This window comes from Magnolia sinica, chromosome 13 (assembly GCF_029962835.1).
Source record: "Magnolia sinica isolate HGM2019 chromosome 13, MsV1, whole genome shotgun sequence".
Lineage (NCBI taxonomy): Eukaryota > Viridiplantae > Streptophyta > Magnoliopsida > Magnoliales > Magnoliaceae > Magnolia > Magnolia sinica.
In genome coordinates this window covers 50,922,953-50,935,726 of record NC_080585.1, presented here as the reverse complement: position 1 = coordinate 50,935,726, position 12,774 = coordinate 50,922,953, and the positions used below count along the sequence as shown (strand labels likewise).

The window sequence follows — 12,774 nt, the reverse complement described above, 5'->3', positions numbered from 1 at the left end:
AAAGGCAACGAGACAAGGGATCGATGTTCATGCACATCTAGAGCAGTTGAGATCTCCTGATGAAGCATTCGACCTATCGATGAGAGTCTGGCGGGCAGTCCGTGACAGTCACTATCACGCGGGACACGTGGCGCGGTGACATTGTTTGACACTAAGACAGAGAGTGATGCAACAGGTGGATCTGATGATGGTGATGACAACAATTGGGGTGATGGTGATTTCGGCAATAGTAGCGATGATGGTGATGATGGCGACAGGGATGATGGAAGCGAGGGTGGGAGTCAACCTTAGAGGCCTCTGAGTCCTTTCACTAGGGAGGGGGATTTTAATGATGCCACACAAGACCCTGACCATAGTTCTTGTCCAGAAGAACCATGGCCTTGTCTTATCTATAATAAGACATGAGTGCCAGAGGCTACAAAAAAAAAAAAGCTTTCTGATTTTGAGGAAGAGCTACATGAAAAATGCATGAGGGACACAAGCGTTCGTAGGAAGCGAGGTGGCTATAGTTTGGTTCACGGAAGATGGAGTAGAGCTCGAGTTACAGGCCACAGCATGGATATGGATCACAGACACGAGAGTAGCTCGAGTTATGTGCCACAAAATGGGTATGGATATGGAGCTAGTGGATATGCGGGAAGCGACTCCAGCAGTTACACCTCATCATTTTTTTACTGCGGTCAGGACTTCACTTCCGCAAACAGGCAGGGATATAGGCAGCAGTTTGGATATGAAGGGTAGTATGGATACCCATAGCTCTATTCATATTTCATGCCCATCCCAGATCCATATCAACCATAGACTGTGACTATTACACAGTACCCATGGATGGGCGTATTGGTTCAGTTCGGAGAGGAGTACCAACATTATGTCAAGGAGCATCTTAATTGGTACAATTCTACCATGACCTGGGTATAGTATTGTCGACTTGTGGAGGAGCAGTATTCTTCCCAGCCCCGTCGAAACGAAGACGATGATTACGAGCCACCGTGCAACTCTATCTGGGTCTAGGCCATAAACAGTCACATTGTTGATAGGTATGTTTTTCAATTTCTACTATATCTTTTGCTTTTGAATGAATTAGATGTGATTTCATACATGTCTTCATATATTTATAAATGTTATGCATTATATTTTAATATAGTTGCCTTAGTTCAGACAGACAGTGCATAGCTTAGGACCCTATACAAAGGAAACCTATAATGTGCAAATTGTTTTAAATGTTATGATTTAAAAGTGTGTTAAGGTATTTTTTAACAATCCTTGAAGTTCCATTGAAAAATTCAACCATTTTCCCAATGTTTCCCCATGTTTCCCAAAAAGTACAATAATTACCCGATACAAATTATATATTTCGTGCGATAACCAATACATATTTGTATCCCAAGGGTGCGATACATTGCGCGAAACTAATATTTCGAACATTGGTTTCTACCACCATTGAATGCATGGATCTAGCACTACCCAGAATGAATTTGATGTCGTATCAATATTCCATAACAGAGCATCTACCTTAGAAAATTTTGTGGTCTCATGGGCTACAGATGTGGTATTGCAACCAATACATGATCATATTGAAGTTAATGCTAGAGAAGAGAAGCACTAACAAAGGCGTGGGAGTTTGTAGAGAAAAGAAGGAAATATAAAAATAACCTTTCGTAGGCTGCTTTGATGGGATTGGATAATTCAAATGAGGCAACTTGGTCACCAAGATTACAAGGGTGAGAAAGAGGAAGCTTGGGTGAGGGTGAGGGGGAGGGGGAGGGGATTGGGGAAGCATCTCTTACAAAACGTTAGCAAGTGTAAAAGCCGAGGAAACAGGATCAATACCTTGACTCAATAACTCGTCCAAAGAGGGAGCAGCATCTTTGTAGCAGTAGAGGGTTCGGAACTTGTGAATTACTCTATTCCAATAACCTTTAAAATATAGGGGATACAAGATACTTTTGTGGCTTGCAACAGATCTCCGAGACTGGGGATATGTCGTTATATTTAAAATGAGATTCATTAGTCTTTATAAAACAAAATGTTGGACAGTTAAGGAACATGTTCATAGCATAGGCGTAACTGAAATGAGGATGTTGAGATGGATGAGTGGAAAGATGAGGAAGGAAAGAATTAGAAATGAATGCATTCAAGGTAATTTAGGAGTAGCAACAATAGATAATAAGTTGTGGGAAGGTAGACTTGATGGTTTGTATCCGTGCAACAGACTGGGAACTAAACCTGTTAGGAGTGAGTTGGTTCAAGTTGAAGGCCTTCAAAGGGAAATGGAGGTAATAAGAAAAGACCTGATAACCCATGGTTCACGTAAGGACATGGTCCTTGATAGATTGGAATGGAGGAAGAGGATTCATGTTGCCGACCCTAATTCGTTGGTTTAAGGCATAGATGATGATGATCCATAAATCAAAAGGCCACTCATTGCAATTGCCCATGTAAGGAGGGGAGGATGAGAATGCGATTAGTTGGTTTAAGGGCGTAGATGATGATGATGATCCGTTAATCAAAAGGCCACTCATTCCAATTGCCCCATGTAGGGAGGGGAGGATGAGATCGCCAATATCCCTGAGAAAGAGTGAATGAAAGATTATTTTACTTCTTCTATCATATACAGTTATTTTTTACTTTTGAACAACTTCCCATTGATCATCACAAGAAAAAATCCGAGGCAGATTGAGAAAATAAAAATAGAAAGACAAGAAGGCCATTAATATGAAGTTACAATGTCTATTACAAAATAAGGATAAAGGAACCTCATACATACCTCTCTACAGCTTTTTCATATGGCCCTTCATTCTCCCAATCAAATGAGAGGAAAACTGTTGGATCATGTTCAACATTTTCAGACTTTGGAGAATCTTGCCGAAGGTCAGAAGCTATGTGGCCTTGGGTATTAAATTCTGGCAAAATTGTAGAGATATGACCGCTAGTAACCATGTCATCAAATTCTGACTCAGTATCACTGTCAGGGTCATGAGATCGCTTGACAGCTACTTTTGCTTCAGTTTTAGGAATACCCATCTCATTTGGATGTTTAGCTGTTATAGCAGACTCTGACACTCTATGAAGGTTGGATTGCATTTGTATCCATCGGTTCAAAGTTGGAAACCTTCTCATCAAAAGCCAAGAACAAAATTAGACAACCAAGATATGACATAGACCACATAATAACAACTTAATTGGAAGGTAAAGAAAGAAAATATCCTGAGTCAAGGGGCACACATTTCTCTACACACAATGTCTATCTGAAATCCCTTACCTCTCTGATTGATCAAGTGCAAACTCATAGAATAGCCTGTCGGTATCAGCTGCTTGTGGTAATGCATCATTCAAGGATCGGGACAGAGACGATTCACTGCCATGGGATAATATTCTACTCCCAAAAACGCATGCTAACACCGCTCTCACAGGGGACAATTTAGCCAAATGCTTCACTATATTCAACTGAAGAGGGTAAAGAGGGGTTCCGGGTGTCTCTGACGATAGGCCAAATAAACTAGGCTTAGCCTCTTTAGAAGACTGGAAAGGAATTCTGTTCTCCAGGTTTGTTTTAGAAAAGGTAGGTAATACGGGGATACAGGCCCAACCATGACCAGTCCTCGGAGGATAAACTGGTGGCACACAGGCTGATATCACTTCGTGAACAAAATCAGCACACATAATATCCGCTACCTTCCCCGCCGCATCAGTGCTGCCTCGTTCGAAGACCAGACGAGTTAAAAGCTGCAAATAAGAATTAATCAACAATAATAAACCTACTGGCATCTTATATCCACATATACACTGAATGAAAAAAGATTGTGTGAACCAAGTGCATTCACCAAGTCTGTTCACTCCTATTGCCCGCCATCAAGAAATGGTGGGCAGAAATCTTAACATCCATTCAAAATCGACTTTTGGAAATGCTGCTAGATTCCCCTCCAACCTTTAAATGGTGAGAGATAATGGATGCATGATTCCGGTGAACCCAAAGTGGATTGATGTCATGCGAATACCGAATATACATATGCGTACATACACACACATAGGAGAGCACTTGCATAGTACTGGTACCGAGCTATCATGGGACCAGGTGGTGTGTGCATGATATCCAACCCACCCAAAAGCTGCACCCCAAGATGATGTGCACCCAACAAAAAAAGAGCAATCCAACAATTAAGAGGGCCACACCATAGAAAACAATGTACAACCACCCAAAGAGTCCCTAATTCAAGTAGTGGGACCCATGAGGTATGTGTATGGCATCCAACCCATCGAAAAGGTGTGCCCACCATGATGATGGGAAACCCCAAATATCAGGACAGTCAAACCACCGAGTGGGATCCACCAAATGAATTTGGATATTATTGGGTGATTCAACATTGTTTTCTATTGTAAGGCCCAACTAAAATTTGGCCAGCCTACTTTGGGTGTCTGAGAATCATGGTTGTGGTGTAGCTATTGGACGGGTTGCATGTCATGCATGCACCACACGGGTCACAAAATAGCTCAGTACCACCACAACATGCGCCCAAGCACACGGACATACACGTGTACACGGAAAGATATGAAGCTATACAAACTTGTGGCGAGTGTGAAAGCAAAAGATGTATTGCAAAATAAATGTACCTTCCTGTAATATATCTTTCTATCAAATGGTCTTAATTAAATTCATGAAATAGACAAAAGCTATAAAGTCTGTTACAGAAAATGACACTTCCAAAGGACAACCTTTGGCAGTATCTGCTTGACTAAGGTATTAACAAGCATCCAGTGATTAAAATATTGGTATCGATGAATGTGTCACACCCTTGGGATATGAAAACATATTGGTATCGCATGGAAAATAATGCATGTATCATAGAATGTATCGCTCTTTTTGGTAAAGATTGGGAAACATTGGGAACTTGATCGAATTTTTCAATGAAACTTTACGGGATGCTAAAAAAAGACATTATTACACACTTAGAACTCAAAGATCACAAAAAACAAGTACACATAATAAGTTTCCTTTGTATAGGGTCCCAAACTATGTGTTGTTTGATAGGAGTGATACAATTATATCCTAGATGAGTTCATTAGATATTTCTATAATGCATAAGTTTATCTGATAGGAATATATCCTCTTCAACGTTTAAATATAGAGACCCGAGATATTATAATTAACAGCTTCACTATATTCTATTTTAACTTTTGGGGTGTCTCTGGCTCATTAGATGAGCTGGTGGACCCAATGTAGTGTGTGGGAGTAATCCAAGGTTCAATCCTGGTAGTGTAACCTTTACAAAAAAATAAAAATAAATAATAAATTTAATGTTTGGGGTTGGAAGCATACAATAGATTTTATTTTACTGTTTAAAGAATTGCAATTCATCTGTTAAATATGCATAATTCTAACTGATATGCTGGCATTATAAACATCACTATCAAATGATTCATTCATGAATACACAAACATACATGCAATAAGTAGCTTTTGGCAAAAGTAGCATACATGCATACATCTGTTAAGACATGCTATCATGTCTAAATGATAATGCCAAATTAATAATCAATCTAAAGTTCAAATGAAGAGGGGGAAGAAGGGAATGTTAGAAAAAATTGGAAAAAAAAAAATGCAAAGGGACTTTTTAACCCTGTCTTGGGTACGTCACATGATGGGAGGCAGTATGGCCCGTATCAGCCAATACCAGTGACAATGTACCCCAGACGCCGAACAGTCTTTAATTGTGTTTTGATGCGGACGGATATGTTGCCAATATGGTCATATCACTCGATTTACGACCAATATTCAGAACCAGCAAGGAACCTAAAGCAAACGAGCATCCAATTTTCCAACGAAATGAGTACCCACGTTTCATAGATTATAAATGCATAAATATCAAAGAAAAATCAATCTTGCCCGCTTGCAAGTCAAGAACGTCAGGATAGAAAAGTAGCTCACAAAAAAAAGGCAAATCTAAGATGTGTACGCACATTGTGTTTTCACACTTTTGTACTATGCATGAATAACAATGAAATTTTTGGATAGGTGCAACATTTGATAAGGCAGTCAAAAGAGCTGACTTGCACCCCTAAGAAGTGGTTCCGCAGTCCAAATATCAACATTGTATCAAGGGCCAATTTTTCTTCTACCCCTAATTTTACAGTCTTCAAAATCTTGGGCAAGATTTATGGTCTTTTATTCGTTCTACATATAAAACTTAGAGAAGTTCAAGTACTCGCATTTAAACCAGTGTTTTAAATAGAATGTAGTGTATAGCGTGGCATTTGGCCTAAAATTTACAAAACGCATGAATTCTAAAAGTTCTTGACTACGATTCTAGATCATCAATCACTTATTTCCATGCAAAATCTCTCTCTCTCTCTCTCTCTCTCTCTCTCTCTCTCTCTCACCCCCCCCCCCCCCCCCCTCCTTAGACATCTCTAAGTGTGACCTCTTTTTTTCATGTATTGAAACATCACAAATTCATGATATAAACCACAATTTGGACGGTTCGGATTGATCTAAGTGCTCTATCCACGATATGGACCACAATTTGGATGGTCCGGATTGGTTTAATGTAGTGCCACGCGTCATAAATATAAGTTATCACCATTTTAAAATAGGTATTAAACTAACATAGAAAAAACACTTAAAAATGAGATTTCAGGTAGCTTACTTTATCTACGCTAGACACTACGCGCTACATGTAGCGTGCGCTACATACATTATAGCTTAGTGTTTCGAACAAGAAACAAATGCATTCGATTTGGGAGATTATCTTATTCAAATGTAACAGAGAAAGAGTTTATTAAGAACAATCATCATATTATTAATACTGAGTTCATTTACATCCTCGAGTATCCCTTGATTCCAAGATAGTTTATTTAGAAAACACAGAAATTAACAAAGTTCAAATGTCCAAGCCGGATGTCAAATTCGGCAGCGCTTCGACTTGTGGTTTAATCATCTCTTTAAGAGGAATATGGTGCAGATCTGATCAACTGATTTCTCTTCTTGGAGCTTGGACAGAAGAAAATCTGGGGATTGATCATTTCACAAGCATATCGGCTTCTTATCATCATAAACTGTAAGGCAGTCTGGTTGCGCAGGTCCGCGCAACCAATATGGGCCCGCGCAAGCCACCAGCTCTTCCTCACTCCCACCTTCAGTCTTCTTTCTTGCTCTACTTCTTCTCCAAAATCTTCAATCGATCCAAATGAAGGGGGGAGGGGGTATTTATAGGCCTCCACACGTGCGAAACTTCGATCTTGGTGCCATGGGACCCACCTTTCATCAATCTTAACTGTTCATGGGAATCACTTCCTGAAATCAGTTGCACGAGCCCGTGCAACTGGTTTTTGGGTTGCGCGATCCCACACAACCGATATCGTTTGCGCGGACCCGCGCAAACTGCCCCAAAGACACTTTTTCTTTTTCTTCTTCCATTTCCTTTCTACTCTCTTACTTTTCAATCTTCCTTTGCTTTAATCCTTTCTTTTTTTATGCCTCAACAGATGCCCCCTTGATCCTTTCTTTGTTTCTCCAAAAATCAAAGAAAAAGGATCAATTTTGCCCCCTTAGTAGGGTTTGTGCGGGTCCCCGCAACCGAGGCCCGCGTATCGTACTCAGCCACATATCTATAAATACCCTAAAACTTTATTCTTTCTGTACTTTCGACTTGTTACGAACCTCCGTTTCTCTGCCGAATCCCCGCGCAACGACTTTCGCTTGCACGAACCCGCGCAACAGTCCTCCTGTTCGCGCAAGGCTTTTGGCCTTTGCGCTACCCCGCGCAAAGGACTTTGATTGCGCAAGTCCACGCAACTAGGACTTGGGAAAAAAATTTCAGCTTTTGAACTTCTACTTCAAGTACCTTCAAGTCCTTAACCCCTTTTCCATCATGGCCCGTATTAAACGAACTTATCGTGTTGTAGACCCTCCTACTATACAACCCTCTCATCAAGACTTACCGGACCCATCTTCTTTCCATCCTTCCCCTTCTTCAGATCAACCACCAGCAAAACACACTAAAACCAATGCCCGTAATCCCTCGTATTTTAAAGAGCCCGTACTACCAACCTTCAACTTCACTGATCGTATTTCTTCATTACCTTCTCCTATTCATCGGGCAATCGCGATGGGAGACATAGAACGGCCTCCGAAGCAGGGCCGAGAATATGATTGGGACGAATGGTTGAAGACAACCGCCCACATCCGTACAGACAGTCAAAGACCCCCTGTTCGAGAATACACTCCTGCTTCTCGTTCAAAGAAAACTCATCGAAACAAGGCCAAGGAGTTCGAGGAGAAGATCAAGGAGCACAACAAGAAGAAGCTCCAGAATTCATGGGAATCAGTCAGAGTATTCGAGGGCATTATGAAATTCGATAATCCTCACTCAGAGGGTATGACGGTGATTCCCATCAACCTTCATCGCCACCAATCCATGCTTGATTGCGAGCCGAGGGATTACATAGATGGAGAAAAGCTAATGTACACTTCCTCATGGTCAACAAGAGAATCGCACATCCTTGAGGGGATACTGCTAGCGCATAAGCAGCGGCAAAGTATTGGTGAAGTCCACCCTATGATTTTTCTTACCCCTTTTCACAGTCCCCATAACCTATTCCCCACATATTTCTATGAAACCATCAAGCAACACTTCAGAGATCGCGAGCAACTTTAGGGACCTGAAGAATTCCGAACAAGGGGTCTGTTAACTTCATGATGTTATTATTCAGACTGGGCAGAAGCCATCTTGCAAAAGCACGCGGGCATGCTTGCTAAGATCGGCTTGTATGACGCTATAGAAGTTACATCTCAGTACTTTTATAAGGAACCAACTGTGATAAAGGGTTTCCTTGAGTACTGGTCTCCCACCACCAACTCTTTCCACCTGCCAGTAGGTGAAATGAGTATCACACTCTGGGATCTCCATCGAATAGCAGGCCTTCCACTGACAGGAAAGTTTTACGATGAATTCGTCTTGTCTAATAAAGAGTTGGCCATTATTTCTTCCCCTAATCGTAAGCCTTCCATCTCTAAAACCACCGTCAAACTCTTCAGAGAGATGGCAAAATTTCCAAACATCCATAAGCTTTCTCCTCTGCAGTGGCTTGCACATTTTTCTAGGGCCCTCAGGTATTTTCAAGTTTAGGAATCAACTTCCCTTTTTCTTTCTTCCCTTTTTAATTATACATTTCCTCATATCAATCTTTTACCTTTCCCTACAGATTCTGCGATTGTCGGTCTAAAGAGCTAACGGAGCTTCGCGACAATATCAAGGAAAGAGCGGAGTACAACTTATATGGGGAGCTCGCGGCCTTCTTAGCCGATTGGCTGAGCATCGTAGTACTTCCAAGCTCAAAATGGGCAGACGCTATTCGCCCTATAGTCTTTGTCATTGCCGGCGCTTTGGCAAAAGGCCACAAGTATTCACCCGCACCTCCAGTGTTGTGTTCTATTTATAGAGCCCTTGGAGAAGTAGCCACTCATGTCAAGAATCCAACCATCAGAGCTTCCTCAGCGCACACTCCATCGCATTATATCACTGGCTGGCTGGGAGTCTATTTTCCTTGGACTTTTGAAGCACCGGAGAAGGCATATATTCATCCTGCGCACCTTCCGCTCTGGTTCTTCCAACAAAGGACTATGGCCAAAAGGCCAAAAGGTCATACAACTGGGTAGCCAACAAAATCCAGGATACTGATCAAGTGGATTTCTTTCAATTTCGTCTCCATCGCTCTTGGTGGACCAGGCAACACTCACCATAGCAAAAAGAGCTTTCTTCCCCTCTATACACTCTTACAGTCTACCACTTCGAGAATGAACAGAGTTTTGGCGAGAGCCATACTATCCCAGTCGCTTTGCTCGCCAATTTGGCTATGACCAGGCCATTCCAGAAGACTGCAGATTGGTCACTAAAAGAATGCGTGGTTATGGCACTGGCCCTATCAATTGGGCCATGATATGGAAACAGCTACTAGGCAGTCATGTTGATTCTTTCTTCATAATCCCCGATTGCGATCGCACAGTTCGTACTTCTTATATCTGGATGCGGTGGTGGGATCACCAGTCATTCTTGGTCAACAATTGTTTATCAGTAGATTCACCCATCTGGCTTCACCCGCCCAGGCTAAGGGGTAGAAAACTTGAAGACGGAATTGGCTACATACCAGAGAAGAGCCGCGCATCTTTTCACGGCGAAATTTGTAAAAAAATATCGCTAGAAGATCCAATCCGTGAAAAGAGGGCTATTAATACTTTGGAAGGCTGGATTGCTCACGAACTCTTGACAGAATTTGAGCAAGTCCCTCGTAACTTCGGTGGCCGGGTCACAAATGATGTCGAAGAAACATCTTCTCCTATTCCGGCAGAAACTGCTGCAGCCCAGGATGAGTCAACTCCTCCTTCACAGCCTACTCCTAGTTCATCATCCCCCATGACTAGGTGTCGAGCACGCTTGCAAGCGTCGCCATCTGTTCCTCAAAGAGGAGGTAGACAGGCCTCTACATCCCCTTCAGTCCCAACTAACAGAGAACCTCAACCAGAACATAGTCGAGCTGCTCTTTCTAAAGGAAAACAAGTCATGATTGAAGAAGTAGACGAAGAAAACTTAGGGGATGAAAGTTCGGCTTCTTCATCGAAGGGTACTGCTTCTGCTAAATACAAAGATGATGAGGACGACGAAAATGGTGAAGATAAAGATGATGATTTCGAAGAAGGAGAAGTTGATATAGATGGAGAGGAGGATGTTGTTGCGGAAAATGCTGACAAAGAACACCCTCTTGTAGATTCCGAAACTCTTCCTGGTGCCAATATTCCTGCAAAGTCTCCTATGATAATAGAGGAAGAAGAACCTTTAGATTATGGGGAATATGGATATTCACCAAGGGAATTTTTTAATTCTGTATATATATTCATATATGTATTTGGTGATAGTTATCTCATTATTATGGTCATATCCTTATTTCAGGTACTCATGTTGTTAATGCTAGGACGGGTGATACTCCTCCCATGAATCCTCCTACAACTGCACTGGTAATTTCACCGAGGGTTCCTCTGGTTCCTTTAGTAGCGTCAAAAGTGGTGTCCCGTGAAATTAACTTTCCAGTAGAGACCACTGATTTGCCCACTCCAACTACTAGAGATTCAAGTACAGAGGCCAAAGCGCCTTCTTTCGCTGACATGTTAGGAGTTGGTCCTTCTACAGTTCAGGAAATCCCACTTCCTATTAGTCATACTTCTGCGGCAGGTATATATATATTGATTGCTTTATCAAGAGTTGTACATCCTCTAACTTCTTTTATCACTATTTTGAGTTCTTTCCTTTTTTATACTACAGGAACTCCTCCTTGCAGTGGAGCAGCAAGCTCCGAGTCTGTGGCCACTGCGTCTGAACTATTGTCCTTCGTGAAGATTCCCGCACACAAGATGCTTTTGATGAAGAATTCTCTGTCAGCAATAGTTCACCTTGTCAAAGACCCTGAACAATGGTCAGACCTGGATATTGTCATTGAAATTCTAGAAAGTTCTGCAAGAATGGCGAAGATCAACATTTCCACTGCATGATTCTCTTTTCAAATTCTGCGATTCAATAATCTCTTTAGCATCAGCGGAAAATGTCACAATTGCTCCTAAGATCTTGGAATATTGGAAGCAGCTAACTCTGTCCAAGGAAAAGGCTTCTCTTATTGCTTCCGCTATTTCTGAATTTGATCAGGAACAATTAGTTCTTCAAGAATAGCTGAAGGCTTATAGTGATGACAGAGTGGTTATTCGGGACCGTATCGCTGCCCTAAAAGAGGAGATTTCGTAGTTAGAGTTGAAGGATCATGAGAAGGAATCATCCATAAAGGAGATTGAAGAAAGGATATAAGTCAATATTCAGTCTGCTAATGCTGAGAAATCCGAACTACTCAAGAGCGAAGAGATGATCGCATCATTGGAAGATAAACTAGCTGGCATTCCTGATCAAGCAAAGATCATCGTTGAGGAAAAGTCAAAACATGCCACAGCTCAAATGCAATTAAAGGAGGATTTGCAAAAGTATATGGGGATAGTAGGAATTATAGAAGAACTTTGAGTATGTAATTTCTTTGTGTATATATTTTTCGAACAAGTAATCTCTTTTGACTCCCAACATATGAAGACATGATAATATTTTGAAATATTTTATTCTTCTATGAATTTCTACATCACAGATCTTTTCAAACATATTTATCTATGCAATAATCTTGACATAATATTTAATGAGGAACTGATATAAAACACCAACATTTTATGCTTGTCAGTATGGATTTCCTATATGATTTGTCTTAATTGGTGGTGCTAAGTTTTAGTTTAGTCAGATAATCACACACAGTTTAAGCTCTTGAGTAGTGGAGCCCACGTAGTTTTTTAGACTCTTGAGTAGTGGAGTCGGGTCTCACGTGATGGTCACTGTAACTCTTACGAGTTCACTGGACTTCTCACAGCCTGGTGAGTTCACAAATCGTGATCCATCAGAGGAGCCCAGTGAAGCTACCGGGGCCGTGAACTCGATTGGATTTACGCACAAGGTTGGCCGCAGTAACTCTCTAGAGTTCACAGGGCTTGCAAGGCAGCCTTTGGGGTACCAAATCTAGGGCCGACAGTCCATCAATGAGTAGGTTTAAGCCATTCCTCATGAGTTAATACTGAAATCAAGCCAGAGATCTGAGGGGTCTTACGCATGGTTGGCCTATCTATGGACATGGCCAAAGAGCTCACACTGCAACCCACATTTTCTTCGCCTGCAAGATCAGACCCATTCACGGGAGGGCATTT

At 41.5% G+C, this 12,774-nt stretch overlaps 1 protein-coding gene across 3 annotated transcripts in view; it reads right to left on the bottom strand.

Annotated features, from left to right (window-relative positions):
• The window catches only part of LOC131223756 (uncharacterized), a 150,816-nt gene that overhangs the window by 63,847 nt on the left and 74,195 nt on the right, over positions 1–12,774 (bottom strand). For all 3 annotated transcript variants that reach the window (XM_058219257.1, XM_058219256.1, XM_058219258.1), the window contains 2 exons: positions 3,263–3,726; positions 2,768–3,112 (listed from right to left, as the gene is read on the bottom strand). In XM_058219257.1, the coding sequence (XP_058075240.1) occupies positions 2,768–3,112; positions 3,263–3,726 (809 nt within the window). The remainder of the gene's footprint in view (positions 1–2,767; positions 3,113–3,262; positions 3,727–12,774) is intronic.